This window comes from Nerophis ophidion, linkage group LG28 (genome assembly GCF_033978795.1).
Source record: "Nerophis ophidion isolate RoL-2023_Sa linkage group LG28, RoL_Noph_v1.0, whole genome shotgun sequence".
NCBI classification, from domain to species: Eukaryota; Metazoa; Chordata; class Actinopteri; order Syngnathiformes; family Syngnathidae; genus Nerophis; species Nerophis ophidion.
The window spans coordinates 946086-973585 of record NC_084638.1 but is presented as its reverse complement, the minus strand read 5'-3'; the positions used below and the strand labels follow the sequence as shown (position 1 = coordinate 973585).

Here is a 27500-nt window from a genome sequence, read left to right as displayed (position 1 = left end):
AAGACAGTGGGTGCTAGACTGGCCTGCCTGTAATTGTGTGAAGCCTAAAATACCACAACTTAAGCTGTACATCAAGCAAGAATGGGAAAGATTTCCACCTTTAAAGCTTCAAAAACGGGTCTCCTCAGTTCCCAAACGTTTACTAAGTGTTGTTAAAAGGAAAGGCCATGTAACACAGTGGTAAAAATATTATGTACTGACCTTGGTTGTCCAGCTTCTGCAGCCCGGGCAGGAAGCGCAGGACGGTCAGGCGATACCGGCTGGAGTCGGTGCCGCAGCACGGGTTGTCGGCCAGCCACAAGACCCGGAGACGTGTCATGGAACGCAAGTAATGGAGTTCTGAGAGCGAGGGGATCGTGTTGCTTCTCAGGTAGAGCTCACAAAGAGACAAGCATCCGGCCAGAGGAGACAGCGACGAGATGCTGTTGACGCTGCAGAGACACCAGGTTTGATAGTACAAACCCCGTTTCCATATGAGTTGGGAAATGGTGTTCGATGTAAATATAAACAGAATACAATGATTTGCAAATCATTTTCAAGCCATATTCAGTTGAATATGCTACAAAGACAACATATTTCATGTTCAAACTCATAAATATTTGTTTTTGTGCAAATAAACATTAACTTTAGAATTTGTGGCCAGCAACACGTGACAAAGAAGTTGGGAAAGGTGCCAATAAATACTGATAAAGTTGAGGAATGCTCATCAAACACTTATATGGAACATCCCACAGGTGTGCAGGCTAATTGGGAACAGGTGGGTGCCATGATTGGCTATAAAAATAGCTTCCCCAAAAAATGCTCAGTCTTTCACAAGAAAGGATGGGGCGAGGTACACCCCTTTGTCCACAACTGCGTGAGCAAATAGTCAAACAGTTTAAGAACAACCTTTCTCAAAGTGACATTGCAAGAAATTTAGGGATTTCAACATCTACGCTCCATAATATCATCAAAAGGTTCAGAGAATCTGGAGAAATCACTCCACGTAAGCGGCATGGCCGGAAACCAACATTGAATGACCGTGACCTTCCATCCCTCAGACGGCACTGTGTCAAAAACTGACATCAATCTTAAAAGGATATCACCACATGGGCTCAGGAACACTTCAGAATACCACTGTCACTAAATACACTTGGTCGCTACATCTGTAAGTGCAAGTTAAAGCTCTACTATGCAAAGCGAAAGCCATTTATCAACAACATCCAGAAACGCCGTCGGCTTCTCTGGGCCCGAGATCATCTAAGATGGACTGATGCAAAGTGGAAAAGTGTTCTGTGGTCTGACGAGTCCACATTTCAAATTGTTTTTGGAAATATTCGACATGGTGTCATCCGGACCAAAGGGGAAGCGAACCATCCAGACTGTTATCGACGCAAAGTGTAAAAGCCAGCATGTGTGATGGTATGGGGGTGCATTAGTGCCCAAGGCATGGGTAACTTACACATATGTGATGGTATGGGGGTGCATTAGTGCCCAAGGCATGGGTAACTTACACATATGTGAAGGCACCATTAATGCTGAAAGGTACATACAGGTTTTGGAACAACATATGCTGGCATCTTTTTCATGGACGCCCCTGCTTATTTCAGCAAGACAATGCCAAGCCACATTCGACACGTGTTACAACAGTGTGGTTTTGTAAAAAAAAGAGTGCGGGTACTTTCCTGGCCCGCCTGCAGTCCAGACCTGTCTCCCATGGAAAATGTGTGGCGCATTATGAAGCGTAAAATACGACAGCAGAGACCCCGGACTGTTGAAGGACTGAAGCTCTACATAAAACAAGAATGGGAAAGAATTCCACTTTCAAAGCTTCAACAATTAGTTTCCTCAGTTCCCAAACGTTTATTGAGTGTTGTTAAAAGAAAAGGTGATGTAACACAGTGGTGAACATGCCCTTTCCCAACTACTTTGGCATGTGTTGCAGCCATGAAATTCTAAGTTACTGATTATTTGCACAAACAAAAATAAAGTTTATGAATTTGAACATCAAATATCTTGTCTTTGTAGCATATTCAACTGAATATGGGTTGAAAATGATTTGCAAATCATTGTATTCCGTTTATATTTACATCTAACACAATTTCCCAACTCGTGCCTATAAATCTGTCAGAAAATGATGTAACCCACCTTAGTGTGAGCACTTCAATATTTGGCATTTGAGATAGAATAGAAATCTGGAGAATAAAGAGTGCAGATATAACATATAACATGGTTTTGGACAAGGATGGTTTCATCATTTGGTTATAAAGCAAGAATAAGTACACGTGTTCATACTCACATCGGTCAGTTTACATCCCCTACAAGAAAGTCAACACAACCTTAATGGTGACGTCATCTGTCCATTTGCTTACGTCATAGTATTTTTCATTGAGCACTCACCAGCAGTTCAATTTCCTCACGCTTTCCAAGTCGGGGGCCTTGGCTTCGGTGAGAACCTGCTTGCGTGTTAGCTTCATGGCAGGCACCGTCACTTGCATACGTACAAAAAATAAACACAGTACATCCAAAATGAAAGCTATTCGCGGACAAACCGGAGCGTTGTAACATAAATGGACAAACATTTGAACTCGGCAGAGGAGATGTTGATGGCCATTGCCCCCACCGCGCGTGCGCACATTCACTACAGCGCCCTTAGTTACCGACCAACACGAACAAGAGAACGTACAATTTTTTTTTATGTTCTGCTACAAACATGCTTGAAATAATGCATATATGTACATTATTTTGATTTATTTGATTTTTTTAATGCATGAATTAGGACGTCAAAGGTTAAACACACATTCCCACAATGCACCAAAAGCTGGTAAATCGCGCCTGCGCAGTGTGTACTTCCTCTTTGGATCGACGTCTCCACTGAAACGATGGTAAGTCTGAACGTCCCTTGTCGAATCTGTGTCAATCTATCAATTTCTAGGCTGCCAATGTATAATATGTCGTATCCGAGAGCTCCCTGACATTTTAAACATTGCCTTGCCGTATATATGTGTTGTTTAAAAGCTACCGTCAGTAGATGAAATAGTTTTGTGTGTCACTCACATACAAAAAAAAAATGGCTGCCTTTCGCGCGTAACGGCACGAATAGCCTGTGAGGTGCAACGTTTGCAACACACTGCAGCCCTAAATAACTACAAATATACTATATTAAAAATGTACCAAAATGTCTCTATAATGTCTAAGCGCTGGTGCTGGGTTAGATTAAATCGGGTTAGCCGGGCTAACTAGCCGTCGCAGTATTATGACGTCACTCTCGTTTTGACTAGTCTCATGTGAGAATGGTTCTAATTGTAATTATTTACCTAATTGTATTTACTGAACTTGTGTGAGCCTAAGGTTTTGCACTTTATTTATATTTATATGTATATATATATATTGTATTGTATTTTAGATACCTAATTGAGTTTGCAACCCCCTGGTGCTGTTTTGTACTTATTTTGCACCACAGTAAATAATGGGGGTTTAAAAGGAAACAAAATAGAGAAATATTACAAAAAGAATAAAGACAATGGGAATAACAATATAACAGTAAAATAAGAATATAACAAGACAAAGTAGGCAGTAGTGACCATGTTATGAAAATGTATTGCACTGTTAATGTTTTGCATCCCCTGTCATCCTAATAGTGAAGTGAAGTGAATTATATTTATATAGCGCTTTTCTCTAGTGACTCAAAGCGCTTTACATAGTGAAACCCAATATCTAAGTTACATTTAAACCAGTGTGGGTGGCACTGGGAGCAGGTGGGTAAAGTGTCTGGCCCAAGGACACAACGGCAGTAACTAGGGTGGCGGAAGCGGGAATCGAACCTGCAACCCTCAAGTTGCTGGCACGGCCACTCTACCAACCGAGCTATGCCGTCCCAATACCCCCCTACCCCCCGTCCCAGAGAGGAGTTGTACAGTCTAATGGCGTGTGGGACAAAGGAGTTTTTGAGTCTATTAGTCCTGCACTTGGGATGAAGCAGTCTGGCACTGAACAGGCTCCTCTGGCTACTGATAACACTATGCAGAGGGTGACTGGCATCATCCAGGATGCTCACTAGTTTGTCCACAGTCCTCTTCTCTGCCACCGTCACCAATGTGTCCAGTTTCATTCCGATTGTAGAACCGGCCCGCCTGATCAGTTTCTCAAGTCTGGGGCTGTCCTTAGATGTCCTGCCCCCCCCCCCCAGCACACTACCATGTAGAACAGAACACTGGCAACCACAGACAGGTAGTACATCCACAGGAGTTTTCTACAAATGTTGAAGGAGTGCAGTCTCCTGAGGAAGTACAGCCTGCTCTGTCCTTTCTTGTACTGGTGGTCCGTGTTAACAGTCCAGTCCAGCTTATTGTCCACCCAAACCCCGAGGTATTTGAATTAGTCCACGGTCTGTACCTCAACTCCCTCGATCACAATAGGTTGTGACCGTGGACTCGACCTCCCAAAGTCAATGACCAGCTCCTTGGTCTTTGACGGATTGAGCTGCAAGAGGTTGGTGTGGCACCAGACAACAAAGTCCCTCACCAGGTTCCGAAACTCCTGCCGTCCCTGATGCACCCGACGATGGCTGTGTCATCCGCGTACTTCTGGATGTGATGATGATTCTATGTGTCTACTTTAAAACATTCTTCTTCATACTGCATTAATATATGCTCCTTTTAAACTTTCATGCAGAGAGGGAAATCACAACTAAGTCAATTGACCAAAACTGTATTTATTAAATAGTTTTCATTCTCTCACGGGTGACTTTTTAAATGAAAGAACAAATTAATGATGTTGCTACATTTTGTAGTAACGCTTCTGCTGCATACTTTGCATGATTGATTGATGCTTTTATTAGTAGATTGCTCAGTACAGTACATATTCCGTACAATTGACCACTAAATGGTAACACCCCAATAAGTTTTTCAACTTGTTTAAGTTGGGGTCCACGTTAATCAATTCATGGATTGAACTTTCACAGTATCATGTTAGACCCGCTCGACATCCATTGCTTTCCTCCTCTCCAAGGTTCTCATAGTCATCATTGTCACCGACGTCCCACTGGGTCATTATTGTCACCGATGTCCCATTGGGTGTGAGTTTTCCTTGCCCTTATGTGGGCCTACTGAGGATGTCGTAGTGGTTTGTGCAGCCCTTTGAGACACTAGTGATTTAGGGCTATATAAGTAAACATTGATTGATTGATGGTACAAATACATGCTATTAGCATAATACAGTCATCACACAGGTTAATCATCATAGTACGTACATTGAACAGCATATTGCTGTTGTCTGCTGAATATCTTCCCACTTGAAGCCAAACCACCGCCAGATGATGGACCCCCTGCTCTTTATGTTGGCCATTTATTGTTCTTCCTCTCCATTTGTGATAAGTTTCGCACCATCTCTCTCTTGTATTGTCACAAGCTCCGCTCGCTCGACCTGCCTCAGCTAACGTTAGCCATGCTGCTAACTCTGATCGGCGAGAGTTCTGACGCATGTAAGAAGGCGGGCTTGTTTTCCGTATCTGTCAGAATGAGAGACGAGGAGGAGTGAGAAGCGCCTGTTGTGTGATGCACGCAGCTAAATGCAACTCGACCTGCCTCAGCTAACGTTAGCCATGCTAACGTTAGCTCTCGGCGAGAGCGTGTGACGCTACATGCGCAACAGTATGTGTCATATGTAAGAAGGCGGGCTTATTTTCCGTCTGTGAGAAGGAGACGAGAAGTAGTGGGACACGCCAGTAATGTAATGCACGCAACTTAAAGCAACGGTGTGAGAACATATAATCGAATATTACGATATATCCATCCATCCATTTTCTACCGCTTATTCCCTTTTGGGGTCGCGGGGGGCGCGGGCGCCTATCTCAGCTACAATCGGGCGGAAGGCGGGGTACACCCTGGACAAGTCGCCACCTCATCACAGGGCCAACACAAATAGACAGACAACACTCACACACTAGGGCCAATTTAGTGTTGCCAATTAAGCTATCCCCAGGTGCATGTCTTTGGAAGTGGGAGAAAGCCGGAGTACCCGGAGGGAACCCACGCATTCACGGGGAGAACATGCAAACTCCACACAGAAAGATCCCGAGCCTGGATTTGAACCCAGGACTGCAGGACCTTCGTATTGTGAGGCAGACGCACTAACCCCTCTTCCACCGTGAAGCCCTATTACGATATAGTCATTTTCTATATCGCACAGAGACAAACCTGAGATATATCGATATATCGCCCAGCCCTAATCGAGTCCATTCCATATATCGCCCAGCCCTAGTCTAAACAATTTAGCAGTTAAAAGCCGATTTCCCCAAATATTTTTTGACCTAATACTATCAATTTGTGATGTCTGGTGTGTTGTCACATTTGTTCATTCAATTGCTGTAATGTGTGTTCCTCCACAGGCCAAGCGCACCAAGAAGGTGGGGATCGTTGGTAAATATGGCACGCGTTATGGCGCATCGCTGAGGAAGATGGTGAAGAAAATAGAAATCTCCCAGCACGCTAAATACACCTGCTCTTTCTGTGGGAAGGTAAGCTTTTAGAGTGTGACGATTGTTAGACGCAGCGGAATTGATAGCATGGTGATTGTCATCGTTTTATGTTTGCGATTAAATGTATGGATTCTTCTGATGTGTTAAATGCAGACCAAGATGAAGAGGAAGGCTGTGGGTATCTGGCACTGCGGGTCCTGCATGAAGACCGTGGCCGGAGGGGCCTGGACTTACAAGTAAGTAGCATCTGTCCTGCTGAATGTTAAGTTTGACTCTTGAACGCATCATAATAATTCCCTCTATTCCCCCCCCAAAATGGTTTAACTAGCTGGAATATAAAGACAATATAACATACATCCATAAACATGGATGCAAATGCTAAAGTGCAATATATTTATCTGTACAGTAATCTATTTATTTACATCTGCACCTTATTGCTCTTTTATCTTGTATTACAACGAGCTAATGCGACAAAATGTTGTTGTTATCTGTACTGTAAAGTTCAAATTTAAATGACATTAAAAGGAAGTCGTAATATATTTATAGGTGCTAATTGAGTTTTTTTAGTCTGAAAAATGTTGATATGAATTTAATATGAAGTCTAATTCACTAAGATCTGATAGCTCAGTTACAACTCATTTTTATTACTTATTCTGTGTTTTATGTTGCACCATTGCAGTAAAAAAAATCCTAGTTTGTGAACCCGTTTTCAAACAATGGCAATAAAAACTATTCTGATTCTTCTACTATAATATCACTTAGTTTATATATAATTTTAAGCAACCACATGAGATATGTCTTGTAGGTCAAACAAAATCCAAAGAGAAAAAAATTATACACGCCCTTTGGTCTTTCAGTTTTTTTCCCATATACTAGTGCAGGGGTCAGGAACCTTTTTGGCTGAGAAAGCCCATCCATCCATTTTCTACCGCTTACTCCCTCTATGGGGTCGCGGGGGGAGCTGGCGCCTATCTCAGCTACAATCGGGCGGAAGGTGGGTTACACCCTGGACAAGTCGCCACCTCATCGCAGGGCCAACACAAATAGACAGACAACATTCACACAGTAGGGACCATTTAGTGTTGCCAATCAACCTATCCCCAGGTGCATGTCTTTGGAAGTGGGAGGAAGCCGGAGTACCCGGAGGGAACCCACGCATTCACGGGGAGAACATGCAAACTCCACACAGAAAGATCCCGAGCCTGGATTTGAACCCAGGACTGCAGGACCTTCGTATTGTGAGGCAGACGCACTAACCCCTCTTCCACCGTGAAGCCCGGCTGAGAGAGCCATACAAGCCAAATATTTTTAAAAGTATTTCCGTGAGAGCCATTTAATTTATTTTTTTAACACCGAATACAATTATATGCGTGCATTTTTAAGAAAGACCAACATTTTTAGAGTATAAGTCTCTTATTATTTTTAATAACATTGTTATTCTGAGGCTAACCAAAAATTTAAAAAAATACTTCTTGCCATTAATGCGACTTCTTGAACAGGTGCAGTAGAAACCGGATGGATGGATGGAAATGCATGAGAATGTTTTATATTTTGAATGTTATTTTTGACACTGCGATTACCAGCGGAATTATTCCTTATCGTGTTAAGCAATGTCAGCTAAGATTTGTCTGAGAGCCAGGTGCAGTCATCAAAAGAGCCACAGGTTCCCTACACCTGTACTAGTGTGTGAATGTGGGTGAGAATATTGTCTGTCTATCTGTGTTGGCCCTGCGATGAGGTGGCGACTTGTCCAGGATGTACCCCGCCTTCCGCCCGATTGTAGCTGAGATAGATAGGCACCAGCGACCCCAAAGGGAATAAGCGGTAGAAATTGGATGGATATCAGTCATGTACACGTTTCAATGGGTTTTTACTACTTGTGATATTTTTTTCCAAGATGGTGCCCTGTGCAGTATGTTAATATATTAGCTTTAGATGTTTTGTTGCAAAAATACATCTTCAAAATACCTATTTTCCACTGACAAATCAAAGGATGAAAGGGCCATTTCGATATTGTTCACTTTCAAAACCGATTATGATATTTTGTTTTGAAGAAAAAAAACAGCTTGCTTGTAAGCTTTATTAGCATAAATATCAGACAATTTTCTAGGGGCATTATAGTTTGGTTGGTAGAGCAGCTGTGCCAGCAACTTCCGCCATCCTAGTCACTGCTGTTGTGTCCTTGTGCAAGACACTTTACTCACCTGCCCCCAGTGCCACCCACACTGGTTTGAATGTAAAAATTTCACTATGTAAAGCGCTTTGAGTCAATAGAGATAAAGCGCTATATAAATATAATTCACTTCACTTCTTAAATGTACACGATCACCATTGCCAATTCATGGCTATCAGTGTCGATCACAAAAGCTGTTAACCGCTGGCTAATATCATATTTTTTATTCCCCCTAAATGCTACTTGTGTATCTCCATACATTTTAAGATAATTGCCTCCATTACGGCAAAAAAGCCACATAAGTATTAAGTAACATTATCACTGGAGGGTGGGGCTTGGGATGCTAAACCGAGAACAAGCAGGTGCAGGTACGCTGTTAGATAAACTACACGTTAAGCTGTCTAAAACAGAATAATTAAGTGCTTAGTAAAGATTAAAAAGTGCTGATGAAAAGTAATCGGCTATTAACAGGAAATTAAGAAGTAGATAAGTTGAGAGAAGGTAACATAAGAGGGTCCTTTTTGATTGATTGATTGATTGATTGATACTTTTACTAGTAGATTGCACAGTTCGGTACATATTCCGTACAATTGACCACTAAATGGTAACACCCCAATAAGTTTTTCAACTTGTTTAAGTCGGGGTCCACGTTAATCAATTCATGGTACAAATATATACTGTCAGCATAATACAGTCATCACACAAGTTAATCATCATAGTATGTACATTGAATTATTTACATTATTTACAATCCGGGGGGTGGGATGAGGAGCTTTGGTTGATATCAGAACTTCAGTCATCAACAATTGCATCAACAGAGAAATGTGGACATTGAAACAGTGTAGGTCTTATTTAGTAGGATATGTACAGCCAGCAGAGAACATAGTGAGTTCACATAGCATAAGAACAAGTATATACATTAGAAGTACATTTGAGTTGTTTATAATCCGGGGAGATGGGTATTAGTAAAGTGTTGAAGTTGCCTGGAGGTGTTGTTTTAGTGCGGTTTTGAAGGAGGATAGAGATGCACTTACTTTTATACCTGTTGGGAGTGCATTCCACATTGATGTGGCATAGAAAGAGAATGAGTTAAGACCTTTGTTAGATCGGAATCTGGGTTTAACGTGGTTTGTGGAGCTCCCCCTGGTGTTGTGGTTATGGCGGTCATTTACGTTAAGGAAGTAGTTTGACATGTACTTCGGTATCAAGGAGGTGTAGCGGATTTTATAGACCAGGCTCAGTGCAAGTTGTTTGACTCTGTCCTCCACCCTGAGCCAGCCCACTTTGGAGAAGTGGGTTGGATTGAGGTGTGATCTGGGGTGGAGGTCTAAAAGTAACCAGATTAGCTTATTCTGGGATGTTTGGAGTCTAGATTTGAGGGTTTTGGAGGTGCTGGGGTACCAGGAGGTGCAAGCGTAATGGAAGAAGGGTTGAATGAGAGTTCCCGCTAGAATCCTCAAGGTGCTTTTGTTGACCAGAGAGGAGATTCTGTAGAGGAATCTCGTTCTTTGGTTGACCTTTTTGATCACCTTGGTTGCCATTTTATCACAGGAAAGATTAGCCTCTAGAATGGAAGCTAGGTAGGTGATCTCATCCTTCCTGGTGATAACAAATTGGTCGTGCCATCAAGGGTAAAAATGAGTATGATTGGTACTAAAATGATTAGATTGATTTTTTTTTTTTTTTTTTTGGTTTACAAATTCAGATAAGTCCTTGAACACAGGAAGACCTAGAGGCCAAAAAGGATTTTAATGAATTGTATATATGTTAGTTTTTTTGGGGTTTTTTCAGTTACTGTGTTCTATTGACTGTTTAGTGCCAACTGAATGCAATAAAACGTTGTTTAACTGTAGATAGTACTCAAAAAAAAAAATCAAAAGATTTACAGTTAAAACTTGATTGGTATCGCCTGTTACGAACAACATTTAGCACCAACATTTTAACTTTTTCACATTACATCACAGCTGTTTGCTCCTTCATCACACTTTTTTTTTCTCTTTGCATTTTTAAGGATTAAAAAAAATTGCTAGCGGCTCTTCAGACACCCCTGATCTTGATAAATGTTTTGAAGTTGAGCAAGACTGCCTCTGAGTTGACAGTAAAGCACTCCTGGCAGCCTGAACGTGCCTTCAAAGCACTCTGTAGTTGCATGGTTAGATTGCACGGAGCTATATGCACCTGGGGAAGAATCTTTTTGATTGTTTGATCTTGTATAGTTTTGTCCTTGCAAGAAGCAGAAGTATAGTATCAGTTTAGTGTCATGTACACAAAGTATTGTATTCATGGAAATAACGGTGTGTTTTTCCCCCAGCACAACTTCTGCCGTCACAGTCAAGTCTGCCATCAGGAGACTGAAGGAGTTGAAGGACCAGTAAAGTCATGAGATAATCACTGGAGGTTTTGGGACTTTGTTTTCATAAATGAACCAACCTGGACATGGCCTCAACATCCAACAATAAAGCTGTCTGGAGTGGAACTTTGCGTCCATTTTTTTATTTTATTACAAGTGAGTTCAAAATGTTTGCAGCAAAAATGACATTACATGACTTAAAGGCCTACTGAGACCCACACAGTCTGATAGTTTATATATCAATGATGAAATATTAACATTGCAACACATGACAATACGGCCTTTTTAGTTTACTAAATTGCAATTTTAAATTTTGTGCGAAGTATCCTGTTGAAAACGTCTCGTATTGTAGCGGACATTTTTTTTCCAGCCCGATCCAAGCTTTAAGTCGTCTGCTTTAATCGCATAATTACACAGTGTTCTGGACATCTGTGTTGCTGAATCTTTTGCAAGTTGTTCAATTAATAATGGAGACGTCAAAGAAGAAAGATGTAGCTGGGAAGCGGTGTAGTGCAGCTCCCTTTAACAACACAAACACAACCGGTGTTTCCTTGTTTACATTCCCGAAGGTGAAGCTTTACTATGGAACAGAGCGGTCCAGCGAACATGGTTCCCGACCACATGTCAACCGGCAGGTTTCGGTGAGAAAATTGTGGTGATAAGTCTGCTCTTACCATAGACATGAACGGAGCTTGCGTCCTCCCACCAGAGACACTTGTGGTCACCACACCCCTCCAACTTCCAGGTACCATATAATCACCCTAGGAACACAAGCAGATACGGGATTTTCCAGAATTATCCTAATAAATGTGTCTTAATAACATCTGAATCGCTCCCACTGCCCTCGCCTTTTTCTTTTCATTTTCCTAGTCCTTCACTCTAAATTTCCTCATCCACGAATCTTTCATCCTCGCTCAAATTAATAGGGAAATTGTCGCTTTCTCCCAGTGGGATTTAGAAGAAGCAGTGTTTGCACAATGAAAACATCTTACATTTAGAGACTTAAACTTCATTTTATTGTCATTCAAATGTCAACTTTACAGTACAGACAAGAAAAGTTTGTTGCATTAGTTAGTGTTAGTGCAGGATAAAAGAGCAATAAGGTGCAGATATAAATAGCTTACTGTACAGATCAATATATTGCATTTTAGTACATGCATCCATGTTTATGGATGTATGTTATATTGTTTATAGTCCAGCCAGTTAATCCTTTTTTGAGGGGATTATTATGATGCGTTCAAGATCAGTTTTATGGTCTGAGGTAAGAAGCTGGTACAGAACCTGGTGGTTCTGCTAAGGAAACCTCGTTCTAATCTTATTTATTTTTTTTATATTTAACATGGTATGAGGTGACAACTTGTCCAGGGTGTGCCCTGCCTTCCGCCCGATTGTAGCTGAGATAGGCTCCAGCGACCCCAATGGGAATAAGCGGTAGGAAATGGATGGATGGTAGGAGATGGCAACTTGTCCAGGGTGTACTCCGCCTTCTGCCCGAGATAGGCTCCAGCGAATCACCGCGACCCCAAAAGGGACAAGCGGTAGAAAAATGGATGGATGGTAGCTATTGGTCAAACAAAAAAGGGGCAAATTTGACAAGTTTTTCTGTTCATTTTCATATAGTTTCTGTATTAACTTTTGAAAAATATGTTCTGCGCTCGTCTAAAATACCTTTTTGTGTCCATCCATTTCCTACCGCTTATTCCCTTGTGGGGTCGCTGGCGCCTATCTCAGCTGCAGTCGGGCGGAAGGCAGCGCACACCCTGGACAAGTCGCCACAGAAATTCATAGCTTTTGTTATATATATACTACTTGTATGTGATACATACAAAATAGTGCTGCGGGGATCCTGATGAGAGTGCGGAAACATGACCACATCACACCAACTCAAATCCGGTTCCTCTCAGGATTGAATGCAAAATCTCCCTCCTAACCCACCAGTGCCTCCCCCCTCTACCTTAAAGAACTGCTCACCCCCAAATCCTCCTCTAACCTCCACGGACATAGCTAGGAACTATGGAAAGTCTGTGGAAAGCTCTCCCTGACCACCTGAGGGCGCCACAGACTGTGGATGCTTTTAAAAAAGGCTTTTTGTAGACATGAATGCTGTTTTATATTTTATTTATTTTTATTATTATTACTATTTTTTTTACACTGTGGCACTTTGAGGTGGTTTGCTCAACGTAAAGTGTTTTTTTTTTTTGCGGATAAAATCTATTATTATTATTATTACACTATTTCTACTAATTGTTGACTATCAGGAGAGGAATGAAACACCTGCAGACTTAAACCTTGATAGGGGGGGTATAATTTATAAATATATATTTTAAAATTCCTGAAGGAATCATTAAAGTACTAATTCCGGAAGTGCTGCAGTATTTTTTTTCCTCCCCAGCAGGTGGCGCCGGAAGTATCCGGGCAGCGGGAACACAAACAAACATGGCGGGCCGTAGTGTCTTCAGACCGGGCTTGTTCGAGCACAAAGTTGCAATTGTGACCGGAGGAGCGACTGGCATCGGTAAAGCCATATCTGCTGAGCTGGTGGAGTTGGGTGAGTCCTCTTTGTTCGTGTATTTACTCCGAATGTACTATTTTTTTATTTTTTTTTTGAAAGAAGATGGCGAGGGTCTAGTGAACTTTGGCACACACATTTCGTTACATAAACTCATGGTAGTGCGGGATAAATAAAAAATAAAAAAAAGCAATAAGGTGCATATATTATTAAATAAATAATAAATATTAATAAATAAATAGATTACTGTACGGATAAATATATTGCACTTTTTCACATGCATCCACGTTTATGGATGTATGTTATATTGTCTTTTTTATTACAGCGAGTTAATTAGGGGTGTAACGGTACACAAAGTGAAGTGAAGTGAATTATATTTATATAGCGCTTTTCTCTAGGGACTCAAAGCGCTTTACATAGTGAAACCCAATATCTAAGTTACATTTAAAGCAGTGTGGGTGGCACTGGGAGCAGGTGGGTAAAGTGTCTTGCCCAAGGACACAACGGCAGTGACTAGGATGGCGGAAGCGGGAATCGAACCTGCAACCCTCAAGTTGCTGGCACAGCCGCTCTACCAACCGAGCTATGCCGCCCCAAAAATGTCGGTTCGGTACATACCTCGGTTTAGAGGTCACGGTTCGGTTCATTTTCGGTACAGTAAGAAAACAACAAAATATTAATTTTTTTGTTATTTATTTACCAAATTTGTAAACAATGGCTTTATCCTTTTAACATTGGGAACACTATGATCCTTCTGCCCACGTTAATCCACATTGCCTCAAGTTGTTGCTTTGATTAAATAAAATGACAAAACCTTTCTTCTACATTTAAAAAGTGCAACATTAAACAGTTTCAAGTCAACTCAGCATGCTTAATTTATTACAGCATTATGTAATTGTTATATTTTTTGTCAAAATGTGATAGCAGGGACGCTGCCATTCAAAACGAGGCTGCTACATTACTGATTAATGTAACTATAGCTCAGGGGTAGGGAACCTGCGGCTTTAGAGCCAGATGTGGCTCTTTTGATGACTGCATCTGGCTCTCAGGTAAATCTTAGCTGACGTTGCTTAACACGATAAGTAATGAATGATTCGGCTGGTAATCACAAGGTTAAAAATAACGTTCAAATTGAAAAACATTCTCATGCGTTTTATTCCATCAATCCTAGAAGTTGCATTAATGGTAAGAAGTATTTTATTTATTATTTGTTAGCTCCAGAATAACAATGTTAATAACAAGAATAAGAGACTTATTATGCTCTAAAAATGTTGGTCTAACTTTAAAATGCACACATTTAGTTGTATTCACTGTTCAATCAATCAATGTTTATTTATATAGCCCCAAATCACAAATGTCTCAAAGGACTGCACAAATCATTACGACTACAACATCCTCGGAAGAACCCACAAAAGGGCAAGGAAAACTCACACCCAGTGGGCAGGGAGAATTCACATCCAGTGGGACGCCAGTGACTATGAGAAACCTTGGAGAGGACCTCAGATGTGGGCAACCCCCCCCCCTCTAGGGGACCGAAAGCAATGGATGTGGAGCGGGTCTAACATGATACTGTGAAAGTTCAATCCATATTGTTAAAAAATATTGGTAACACTTCAGTATGGGGAACATATTCTAAGTAACAAAGACTTAATTAAGAGTTATTTGGACACTAGGGGACCATATGAGACAGGGGTAGGGAACCTATGGCTCTCGAGCCAGATGCGGCTCTTTTGATGACTGCGTCTGGCTCTCATATAAATATTAGCTAACATTGCTTAACACGATAAGAAAAGAACAATTCCGCTGGTAACCACAGCGTTCAAAATATAAAACATTCTCATTCATTTTAACCCATCCATCCGTTTTCTACCGCACATGTTCAAGAAGTCGCAATAATAGTAAGAAGTATTTAGTTTATTATTGGTTAGCTTCAGAATAACAATGTTATTAAAAAGAATAAGAGACTTATTATACTCTAAAAATGTTGGTCTTACTTAAAAATGCACACATTTAGTTGTATTCAGTGTTAAATAATATGATATGGCTCTCACGGAAAAACATTTTGAAATATTTGGCTTTCATGGCTCTCTCAGCCAAAAAGGTTCCCGACCCCTGCAATAGCTGAAAAATAGTACAATTGCAATAGGAGAGACTACTCATCCCATGTTGTCCCCTAGAGGGGGGGGGGGTTGCCCACATCTGAGGTCCTCTCCAAGGTTTCTCATAGTCAGCATTGTCACTGGCGTCCCACTGGATGTGAATTCTCCCTGCCCACTGGGTGTGAGTTTTCCTTGCCCTTTTGTGGGTTCTTACGAGGATGTTGTAGTCGTAATGATTTGTGCAGCCCTTTGAGACATTTGTGATTTGGGGCTATATAAATAAACATTGATTGATTGATTGATGGATCCTGAAAATCTATGGAGTTCATGTTAGTTCATGTGAAATAACACGCAGACACACACACAGCAAAATGAGCTAACGTAACGCTAAAAGCTAATTAGCCTTCACATCACCTCAAGCCAGAGCTGTGAGCGAGCTGAGCCGCAGTTTAATTTTCTAGAATGTCAACTGGGCTCATAGTGATGTTTGTAATAGTTGTGACTGGAAAGTGGTTTTTTTATAATTTGGGGAGGGTACGAAGCGTTTGCAACATGCGTTCGGAATACGCACTGCTGATTGGCTGTTACATCGCTCTGAATACGCACTACTGCAGGGGTCGGGAACCTTTTTGGCTGAGAGAGCCAAGAAGCCAAATATTTTAAAATGTATTTCCCTAAGAGCCGTATAATATTTTTTTAACACCGAACACAACTAAACGCGTGCATTTTTAAGTAAGACCAACATTTCCAGAGTATAATAAGTCTCTTATTCTTTGTAATAACATTGTTATTCTGAAGCTAACTGTGGAGGGGGCGTGGCCTGCGGGCCTGCAGCAAAGCGGGATGTTGCCAGGACCGGCCTCGAAATCAGCGACAGGTGCGTAGAAGGCCCACCTGGGCCTTTTTATCTAATCACCTGTCGCTCTGTTATAAGCAGCGGCCAGGAGGAGAGACAGGGTTGGGGTTGGGGCTGGAGCCAGAGCGCGAGTGAGGACGAAAGAGAAAAAGACAATTGCTGGAAAGCAACTGAGAGAAAAATAAAATAAAACAATATTGTAACCCTAAAACAGGCTCTTGGTGGTCTGAAGAACCCCACACTAACCAATAATAAATAAATTACTTCTTACCATTAACGCAACTTCTTGAACATAAAAATGCATGAGAATGTTTTATATTTTGAACGTTGTTTTTAACACTGTGATTACAAGTGGAATTATTCATTACTTATCCTGTTAAGCAATGTGTGCTCAGATTTATCCGAGAGCCAGATGCAGTCATCAAAAGAGCCACATCCGGCTCTAGAGCCATAGGTTCCCTACCCCTGCACTACTGATTGGCTTTGTATGTAACCAATCAGATGGTTGTGTGGGCGGGACAATGCTGGGTGCTCACTGCTCAGACAGAGGCAGAAAGCAGAGCAGCTTGTTAAGACTTTAGAATACAAACTCGTTCGATACACCCTCATACCGTACCGAAACAGTTCAATACAAATAAACGTACCGTTACACCCATTTTGGGGGGAGTTGAGGGGACAATTTATTTATGATTCGTTCAAGAGTTTTACGGCCTGAGGGAAGAAGCTGTTACAGAACAAGGAGGTTCTGCTTCGGAGGCTGCGGAACCTCTTTCTAGAGTCCAGCAGTGAAAACAGTCCTGGGTGGGAGGAGTCTTTACAGATTTTCTGAGGTCTGGTCAGGCAGCAGCTTTTTGCGATCTCCTGGATAGGAGGAAGAGGAGTCTTGATGATCTTTTCTGCCGTCCTCACCACTCTCTGGAGAGACTTCCAGTCTGAGGCAGTGCAGGCTCTAGTCCAGACAGAGATGCTGTCGGTCAGTGCCTCTGTAGAATGTGCTGAGAATAGGGGGAGGGAGCTGTGCTCTTTTGGGGCGTCTTGGGGACGGCGTGGCGCAACCCGAGGGTCCCTGCTTCAATCCCCACCTAGTACCAACCTCGTCACGTCTGTTGTGTTCTGAGCAAGACACTTCACTGGTTAGCACCTTGCATGGCAGCTCCCTCCATCAGTGTGTAAATGTGGAAGTAGTGTCAAAGCGCTTTGAGTACCTTGAAGGTAGAAAAGCGCTATACAAGTACAACCCATTTATTTATCATTTATCTTTTCATCCCACGCAAAAAAGTGCATGCGCTGCTGAGCTCTTTTTACAAGGTGTGTAGGGACCAGGATATAACAGGTTAAGAACATAATGTCATGGCTGTCTTGAGTTTCCAATCGTTTCTACAACTTTTATTTGATAGAGTGATTGGAGCACGTACTTGTTAGTCACAAAGAAACATTCATGAAGTTTGCTTCTTTTATGAATTTATTATGGTTCTACTGAAAATCCTCCTTTTTCATTGTCCCATTTACTCTCTGTAAAGCACCAGTTTTTCATCACATGGACAAAAATAAGACCTTCTGGAGGAAGGTCTTATTGAAGCCTGTTTGGCCACAATACCCAGCAATATGTTTGGAGGAGAAAAGGTGAGGCCTTTAATCCCAGGGACACCATACCTACCGTCAAGCATGGTGGTGGTAGTATTATGCTCTGGGCCTGTTTTGCCAACCCTCCCGGATTTCCCGGGAGACTCCCGAAATTCAGCACCTGCCCCGGGAAAAATTTTTCTCCCGAAATTCAGGCGGAGCTGGAGGCCACGCCCCCTCCAGCTCCATGCGGACCTGAGTGACGTGTATAAATAGCGTGTCTGCCCAAATGACGTTATAAAGGTCAGAATGATCAAGGGCGAGTTCTTGGTTTCTTATGTGGTTTTATTGTTAGGCCGTTTCATTAACATCCTCCCAGCGCGGTAATACAACACACAACAACAGCAGTCTGTTTTCGTCTACCGTAAAGCAATTCGTCTGCCTTAAACAGCAATGTTGTGACACTCTTAAACAGGACAATACTGCCATCTACTGTACATGCATATGGTTAGAAAACAAAGGATGGAAAATTCAACCCTTAACTCAACAATGGGTAGATGAGTGTTAAGTGTGTTTATATGTGTAAATAAATGAACACTGAAATTCAACAAACCACTACACAGCAATACCATAACAATGCAATCCAATTCCAAAACCAAACCTGACCCAGCAACACTCAGAACTGCAATAAAGACACAAACACCACACAGAACAAACCAAAAGTAGTGAAACAAAAATGAATATTATCAACAACAGTATCAATATTAGTTATCATTTCAGCATGGCAGTGATTAAAAATCCCTCATTGACATTATCATTAGACATTTATAAAACTAAAATAAAAGAACAATAGTGTCAGAGTGGCTTACACTTGCATGGCATCTCATAAGCTGGACAACACACTGTGTCCAATGTTTTCACAAAGATAAAATAAGTCATATTTTTGCTTCCTTTAATAGTTAAAACAAATTTACATTATTGCAATCAGTTGATAAAACATTGTCCTTTACAATTATAAAAGCTTTTTTTTTTCAATCTACTATTCTGCTTGCATGTCAGCAGACTGGGGTAGATCCTGCTGAAATCTATGTATTGAATGAATACACAATCCTTATGAATCGGAAAAATAACATTTTTTAATCAAGAATCGCGTTTAATTGAAAAAAATAGATTTATTATCGAATCGTGACCCCAAGAATTGATATTGAATCGAATCGTGGGACACCCAAAGATTCGCAGCCCTAAAATATATAATATAATATATATATATATATATATATATATATATATATATATATATATATATATATATATATATATATATATATATGAAGCACGAAACTATGGCAAGGCATGAAAAAGTCAGCACAGGGCGACTGACTGGCAAAGACGAGCTTAAATACTGCCTCTGATTAGTGCTCGGGAAGCAGGTGAGCGGGCATTTTGTCCACCAGAGACAGGTGGACAAAATGAGTAACCAAGGAAACCAGACAAGGGAGTGGAAAAAAACGGGAACTTAAAGAGTCCAAAGGACAAACAGCACATGGCCAAACAAAAACATGATCAACAGACATGACATTTGATTTATTATTGGTTAGCTTCAGAATAACAATGTTATTAAAAAGAATAAGACACTTATTATACTCTAAAAATGTTGGTCTTACTTAAAAATGCACGCATTTAGTTGTATTCAGTGTTAAAAAATATGATATGGCTCTTACGGAAATACATTTTGAAATATTTGGCTTTCATGGCTCTCTCAGCCAAAAAGGTTCCCGACCCCAAGGTTAATGGCATCAGTCCCGCCATCTTGTCCCCCCAGGTTGCAGCGTGGTGATCTCCAGCAGGAAGGCGGAGAGACTGGAAGCGGCCGCCCAGGAGATGAGCGAGAAAATCCCCGCCTCCAGCCCCGCTCGTGTCACTCCGGTCCCGTGCAACATCCGCGACGAGACCGAGGTGCGCCTTCCCTTCCGCTTTGCACGTTGGCGAGTCACGACGTACGTCCCGCCCCCCAGGTGAAGGCTCTCGTATCCTCGGCGCTGAAGCAGTACGGACGCATAGACTTCCTGGTCAACAATGGCGGCGGGCAGTTCAGCAGCCCGGCGGAGCACATGTCCTCGAAGGGATGGAAGGCGGTGGTGGACACCAACCTGACTGGAACCTTCCACTGCTGCAAGGAAGGTGAGACCCGGGCGGCGAATCTATCTGTGCTAGGATGATAACGCATCGCCTTGATAGTCTACACCGCATGGATGAAACAACACGGAGGCGTGATCGTCAACATCATCGCCGATATGTGGAAAGGCTTCCCAGGCATGTCGTGAGTAATATCCTTCTTTAAACGATTCTTTTATGAATTTATTATGTGTCTACTGAAAATGTGACTTGGTCAAAAGTATACATACAGCAATGTTAAAGGCCTACTGAAAGCCACACAGTCTGATAGTTTATATATCAATGATGAAATATTAACATTGCAACACATGCCAATACGGCCGCTTTAGTCTACTAAATTACAATTTTAAATTTCCCGCCGAGTTTCCTGTTGAAAACGCGTGTTTGTGACGTTACTGGTTGGAGGGGACATACTAGCGCAGCACCACTAACTGCTAAAAGTCGTCTCTTTTCATCGCATAATTACACAGTATTCTGGACATATGTGTTGCTGAATCTTTTGCAATTTGTTCAATTAATAATGGAGACGTCAAAGAAGAAATATGTAGGTGGGAAGCTTTTAGCCTTTAGCCACACAAACACACGGTGTTTCCTTGTTTAAAATTCCCGGAGGTGAAGCTTTACTATGGATCAGAGCGGTCAAGCGAACATGGATCCCGACTACATGTCAACCGGCAGTTTTGGGTGGGAAAATTGTGGTAATAAGTCGCCTCTTATGGATCAGCGGAGCCAGCGTCCTCCTGCAGCTGTGTGACTTCCCTCAACACACCCGTGGCCACACCCCTCCGACTATCGGGTACTATTTAACTCACTAAAACACTAGCAGATAAGGGATTTCCTAATATTATCCTAGTAAATGTGTCTAACAACATCTGAATCGCTCTCGCTGCAATCGTCTTTTTTCTTTTTTTTCCTAGTCCTTCACTCTCACTTTCCTCATCCACAAATCTTTCATCCTCGCTCAAATTAATGAGGAAATCGTCGCTTTCTCGGTCTGAATCGCTCTCGCTGCTGGTGGCCATGATTGTAAACAATGTTCAGATGTGAGGAGCTCCACAACCCGTGACGTCACGCGCACATCGTCTGCTACTTCCGGTACAGGCAAGGCTTTTTTATTAGCGACCAAAAGTTGCCAACTTTATCGTGGATGTTCTCTACTAAATCCTTTCAGCCAAAATATGGCAATATTTCATCAAGTATGACACATAGAATGGAGCTGCTATCCCCGTTTAAATAAGAACATCTCATTTCAGTAGGCCTTTAAGTTCATAGGTCAATCTGTGACGTCATTTCCCCTTTAAATCACAGCCGGTTTTCAATCAACTTTTCGTTGACGGCAAAAAGTAAGTTTTGTCATATTTTATTACAGCGTTTGAACTGAATGCCATGCCTTGCTACTTCTGCACATGTTTGGTGCACAGTATGCTAAGTTCAGGTATTTTTGGGTCAAACGAGAGATGACAGTGTTTCCATTCACGCTCAGTTTCTCTCTCATTAAAACTGCGATGGCGTCGTTTGGCCTCTAGATGGCGACAGAGACCACATAATCGACATTTATGGCTCTGAAGCTTAGAACTTGTTGAAGTTCATGCATAGTTAAGTGCAGTTTATAATTGTTATTATTCACACCTTTATATTATGGGGCGGTATAGCTCGGTTGTAGAGTGGCCGTGCCAGCAACTTGAGGGTTGCAGGTTCAATTCCCGCTTCCGCCATCCTCGTCACTGCCGTTGTGTCCTTGGGCAAGACACTTTACCCACCGGTTTAAATGTAACTTAGATATTGGCTTTCACTATGTAAAGCGCTTTGAGTCACTAGAGAAAAGCGCTATATAAATATACTTTACTTCACTTATATTATATAATGTATGCACATTCATGTATTGCTACATATTATTGTGTATATAATTGGATTGTAACTTTTCCTCTTTTCTCTATTTGTTTAGACCACACACACACACACACACACACACACACACACACACACACACACATTCGCATCTACAGTGGGGCAAAAAAGTATTTAGTCAGCCAGCGATTGTGCAAGTTCTCCCACTTCAAATGATGACAGAGGTCTGTCATTTTCATCATAGGTACACTTCAACTGTGAGAGACAGAATGTGAAAAAAAAATCCAGGAATTCACATTGTAGGAATTTTAAATAATTTATTTGAAAATTATGGTGGAAAATAAGTATTTGGTCAAGCATTCAAAGCTCTCACTGATGGAAGGAGGTTTTGGCTCCAAATCTCAGGATACATGGCCCCATTCATTCTTTCCTTAACACGGATCAATCGTCCTGTCCCCTTAGCAGAAAAACAGCCCCAAAGCATGATGTTTCCACCCCCATGCTTTACAGTAGGTGTGGTGTTCTTGGGATGCAACTCAGTATTCTTCTTCCTCCAAACACGACAAGTTGAGTTTATACCAAAAAGTTCTATTTTAGTTTGATCTGACCACATGACATTCTCGTAATCTTCTGCTGTATCATCCATGTATCCTTTTTGGTATAAACTCAACTTGTCGTGTTTGGAGGAAGAAGAATACTGAGTTGCATCCCAAGAACACCACACCTACTGTGAAGCATGTTGGTGGAAACATCATGATTTGGGGCTGTTTTTCTGCTAAGGGGACAGGACGATTGATCCGTGTTAAGGAAAGAATGAATGGGGCCATGTATCCTGAGATTTGGAGCCAAAACCTCCTTCCGTCAGTGAGAGCTTTGAAGATGAAACGTGCCTGGGTCTTCCAGCATGACAACGATCCCTAACACACCGCCCGAGCAACGAAGGAGCGGCTCCGTAAGAAGCATTTGAAAGTCCTGGAGTGGCCTAGCCAGTCTCCAGATCTCAACCCCATAGAAAATCTGTGGAGGGAGTGGAAAGTCCGTGTTGCTCGGCGACAGCCCCAAAACATAACTGCTCTGGAGAAGATCTGCATGGAGGAATGGGCCAAAATACCAGCTACTGTGTGTGCAAACCTCTGTTATTGCCAACAAAGGTTATATTACAAAGTATTTAGTTGAATTTTTGTTATTGACCAAATACTTATTTTCCACGATAATTTACAAATAAATTCTTTAAAATTCCTACAATGTGAATTCCTGGATTGTTTTCATCCCAGTTGAAGTGTACCTATGATGAAAATGACAGACCTCTGTCATCATTTGAAGTGGGAGAACTTGCACAATCGCTGGCTGACCAAATACTTTTTTGCCCCACTGTACCTTTCAGCAATAAAGATGATTAAAGGATTCTCTGGTCGCATCGTGTCCCAACTCTAAAAGAACTACTATCCCTTCCTAACAAAGTCCATGTCAGAAAACCAACACTTTTAGCTGAACTGCACCAATTTTGTCAAGAGGAGTGGTCAAAAATTCAAGCAGAAGCTTGTGCTCCAATCACTCTATCACAAAAAAATAAGAAATGATTGGAAACTCAAGACAGTATGTTCTTTACAAGTGTATATATTTATTTGGATGAAAGTGGTAAAGCCGCCCTCTCTCTCTCTCTGACAGACACACGGGTGCAGCCAGAGCAGGCGTGGATAACTTAACAAAAAGCCTGGCTGTTGAGTGGGCGTCCTCAGGGGTCCGAGTCAACGCTGTGGCCCCTGTATGCAATATCATCACAATATATTAAGGGATGGGTACCCAATTCCGGCGGTACCATTCACATAAAATCAAACAGTGCCAACTCTCTTTAAGTAAAGTTGCAATTTTCAACACCAACAAAGCAAGTGTGCCTGCTAGAAAAGGCTGAGAAATAAAGTAAGGCTTCACCCTTCCAAAATGGGCTAGCTCGATGCTCATTTACATTGGTTTTGCCATAGACAGGCTTATGTTAGGATTAGCGATTTCACACAAGTGTTTTCAACACCTCCAAATTTGGTCATGAAAACGACAAAATAAGATGCAAGTTGCAATCAAGTGTAATGTGGGTATCAAGCACAATACTTACAGTACGAACAATTTGTAGGGCGCAACATGACAGGAAAAAAAACATTCGCACTGACCTATTTTAAGCTACTCAAGTCATTGATGACACTTCCGCGAGTCAGTAGATTGTACGGTGTTTATTAGGCACACTTACAGTACAAACACTTTGTAGGGCGCAACATAACAGGAAAAAAAACATTCACACTGACCTATTTTAAGCTACTCAAGTAATTGATGACACATCCACAAGTCAGTAGATAGTACGGTGTGTATTAGGCACAATACTTACAGTATAAACACCTTGTAGGGCGCAGCATAACTGGAAAAAAAACATTCATACTGACCTATTTTAAGCTACTCAAGTCATTGATGACACATCCGCAAGTCAGTAGATTTTACAGTGTGTATTACGCACAGTACTTACAGTACAAACACCTTGTAGGGCGCAACATAACAGGAAAAAAAACATTCGTACTGACCTATTTTAAGCTACTCAAGTCATTGATGACACATCCACAAGTCAGTAGATTGTACGGTGTGTATTAGGCACAATACTTACAGTATAAACACTTTGTAGGGCGCAACATAACAGGAAAAAAAACATTCATACTGACCTATTTTAAGCTACGCAAGTCATTGATGACACATCCACAAGTCAGTAGATTTTACAGTGTGTATTAAGCACAGTACTTACAGTACAAACACTTTGTAGGGCGTAACATAACAGGGAAAAAACATTCATACTGACCTATTTTAAGCTACTCAAGTAATTGATGACACATCCACAAATCAGTAGATTGTACGGTGTGTATTAGACACACTTACAGTACAAACACTTTGTAGGGCGCAACATAACAGGAAAAAAAACATTCACACTGACCTATTTTAAGCTACTCAAGTAATTGATGACACATCCGCAAGTCAGTAGATTTTACAGTGTGTATTAAGCACAGTACTTACAGTACAAACACCTTGTAGGGCGCAACATAACAGGAAAAAAAACATTCGTACTGACCTATTTTAAGCTACTCAAGTCATTGATGACACATCCACAAGTCAGTAGATTGTACGGTGTGTATTAGGCACAATACTTACAGTATAAACACTTTGTAGGGCGCAACATAACAGGAAAAAAAACATTCATACTGACCTATTTTAAGCTACTGAAGTCATTGATGACACATCCACAAGTCAGTAGATTGTACGGTGTGTATTAGGCACAATACTTACAGTATAAACACTTTGTAGGGCGCAACATAACAGGAAAAAAAACATTCACACTGACCTATTTTAAGCTACGCAAGTCATTGATGACACATCCGCAAGTCAGTAGATTTTACAGTGTGTATTAAGCACAATACTTACAGTACAAACTTGTAGGGCGCAGCATAACAGGAAAAAAAACATTCGTACTGACCTATTTTAAGCTACTCAAGTCATTGATGACACATCCGCGAGTCAGTAGATTGTACGGTGTTTATTAGGCACAATACTTACAGTATAAACACTTTATAGGGCGCAACATAACGCGTTCGGCTTCATGGGGGGGAAAAAGCATATTCATACTGATCTATTTTAAGCTGCTCAAGTCATTGATGGCATGTGTGCAAGTCAGTAGATTTGACGTAGTTTAATAGGTACAATACTTACAGTACAAACACTTTGTAGGGTGCAACACAACACGTTCGGCTTCCTGGGTAAAGAAGCATATTCATACTGACCTATTTTAAGCTACTCAAGTCATTGATGGTATGTCCGCAAGGTAGTATATTTTACTGTGCGTATTAGACACAATATTTGCAGTACAGACACTTTGTAGGGCGCAACATAACACTTTCAGCTTCATGGAAAAAAAGCATATTCATACTGACCTGTCCTAACCTGCTCAAGTCCTTGATGGCATGTCCACAAGTCGCAGGACTTTACGGTGTGTATTAAGCACAATCCTTACAGTATAAACACTTTATATGGCGCAACATAACACGTTTAGCTTAATTGAGAAAAGCATATTCATTCTGACTTGTTTTAACCTGCTCAAGTCGTTGAAGGCATGTCCCCAAGTCGGTAGATTTTACGGTGTGAATTAAGCACAATACTAACAGTACAAACACTTTGCAGGGCGCAACATAACACGTTCGGCTTCATGGAAAAAAGCGTATTCATACTGACTTATTTTAAGCTACTCAAGTCATTGATGGTATGCCCGCAAGGTAGTATATTTTACTGTGCGTATTAGACACAATACTTACAGTACAAACACTTTGTAGGGCACAGCACAACACGTTCGGCTTCATGGGGGAAAAAAGCATGTTCATACTGACTTAATTTAAGCTACTCAAGTCGCTGATGTCATGTCCGCAAGTCAGTAGATTTTACGGTGTGTATTAAGCACAATCCTTACAGTACAACCACTTTATAGGGCGCAACATAACACATTTAGCTTCATGGAAAAAAAGCATATTCATACTGACCTGCTCTAAGCTGCTCAAGTCATTGATGGCATGTCCGCAAGTCATTAGATTTTACAGTATGTATTGAGCACAATCCTTACAGTATAGACACTTTATAGGGCGCAACATAACACGTTCAGCTTCATGGAAAAAAAGCATATTCATACTGACCTGTTTTAAGCTGCTCAAGTCGTTGATGGCATATTAATTAAAGCACACAAAAGTACCAATAGTTGGTACCGTTAATTACTGGTATCGATTCCCAGGTACCAAGGTTTGGTACCATATTGGTGGAAACGTAAACGGTACCCATCCCTAATTGTATGTACATATATAAACGAGGTAAATGTTGCAAATGGGCATATGTGTTGTTGCAGGGGACCATTTTTTCCAAAACTGCAATGGAGAACTATAAGGAGCTGGGACCAACCCTCTTCAAGATGTCGGTCCCTTTTAGTCCTGCCAAGAGACTGGGGGTCCCAGAGGAGGTGATTAATGACCATAGTACTATTATACTATTATTATATTGCATGTTTTACTGGCTGTCATGTATGTTAGCCAAGCAAGTGATATTTCTTCCAGTAGTCGCACGTAATGAAGTATTTGTGCTCAGATCTCCTCAGCAGTTTGTTTCCTGCTCTCCCCCGCTGCCTCCTACATCTCTGGGGCCACACTCAGGGTGGACGCTGGACAGAGTCTATACCACTCTACCTGGGACATACCCAGTGGGTGGACTTTGTTTTTTATATGTATGTGTGCGTGTGTGTGTGTGTGTGTGTGTGTGCGTGTGTGTGTGTGTGTGTTTATTTATATATATATATATATATATATATGTATGTGTATATATATATACATGTATGTGTATATATATGTGTGTGTGTGTATATATATACACGTGTATATATATATTTATATATATATGTATATGTGTA

General features: G+C 41.3%; 3 protein-coding genes across 4 annotated transcripts in view; 2 read left to right on the top strand and 1 right to left on the bottom strand.

Annotated features, from left to right (window-relative positions):
* The window catches only part of LOC133544871 (cilia- and flagella-associated protein 410-like), a 14745-nt gene extending 12109 nt beyond the window's left edge, over positions 1–2636 (bottom strand). Inside the window, exons 1-4 of one of the 2 annotated variants that reach the window (XM_061890091.1) lie at positions 2380–2636; positions 2279–2297; positions 2128–2174; positions 202–431 (exon numbers count right to left, since the gene is read on the bottom strand). In XM_061890091.1, the coding sequence (XP_061746075.1) occupies positions 202–431; positions 2128–2174; positions 2279–2297; positions 2380–2561 (478 nt within the window). In that variant the 5' untranslated portion in view covers positions 2562–2636. The remainder of the gene's footprint in view (positions 1–201; positions 432–2127; positions 2175–2278; positions 2298–2379) is intronic. The other variant, XM_061890092.1, reaches the window with a different exon arrangement.
* Positions 2637–2717: 81 nt separating this feature from the next.
* Positions 2718–11106, top strand: LOC133544874 (large ribosomal subunit protein eL43). The gene is made up of 4 exons (XM_061890095.1): positions 2718–2864; positions 6368–6496; positions 6611–6693; positions 10942–11106. The coding sequence occupies exons 1-4, from the start codon at positions 2862–2864 to the stop codon at positions 11003–11005; spliced, it is 279 nt and encodes a 92-aa protein (XP_061746079.1). The 5' UTR covers positions 2718–2861; the 3' UTR covers positions 11006–11106.
* The window catches only part of LOC133544870 (peroxisomal trans-2-enoyl-CoA reductase-like), an 18319-nt gene continuing 1829 nt past the window's right edge, over positions 11011–27500 (top strand). The window contains exons 1-8 of the mRNA XM_061890090.1: positions 11011–11136; positions 13376–13528; positions 19830–19963; positions 20023–20188; positions 20246–20327; positions 23699–23795; positions 26946–27056; positions 27182–27293. Of these exons, the coding sequence (XP_061746074.1) occupies positions 11067–11136; positions 13376–13528; positions 19830–19963; positions 20023–20188; positions 20246–20327; positions 23699–23795; positions 26946–27056; positions 27182–27293 (925 nt within the window). The 5' untranslated portion in view covers positions 11011–11066. The remainder of the gene's footprint in view (positions 11137–13375; positions 13529–19829; positions 19964–20022; positions 20189–20245; positions 20328–23698; positions 23796–26945; positions 27057–27181; positions 27294–27500) is intronic.

Excerpts from the sequence above, each read along its gene's own strand:
- LOC133544874 (XM_061890095.1), top strand. Across the intron at positions 6,497-6,610 it reads CCTGCTCTTTCTGTGGGAAG|ACCAAGATGAAGAGGAAGGC; the intron begins GTAAGCTTTTAG and ends TGTTAAATGCAG. Across the intron at positions 6,694-10,941 it reads GGAGGGGCCTGGACTTACAA|CACAACTTCTGCCGTCACAG; the intron begins GTAAGTAGCATC and ends TTTTTCCCCCAG.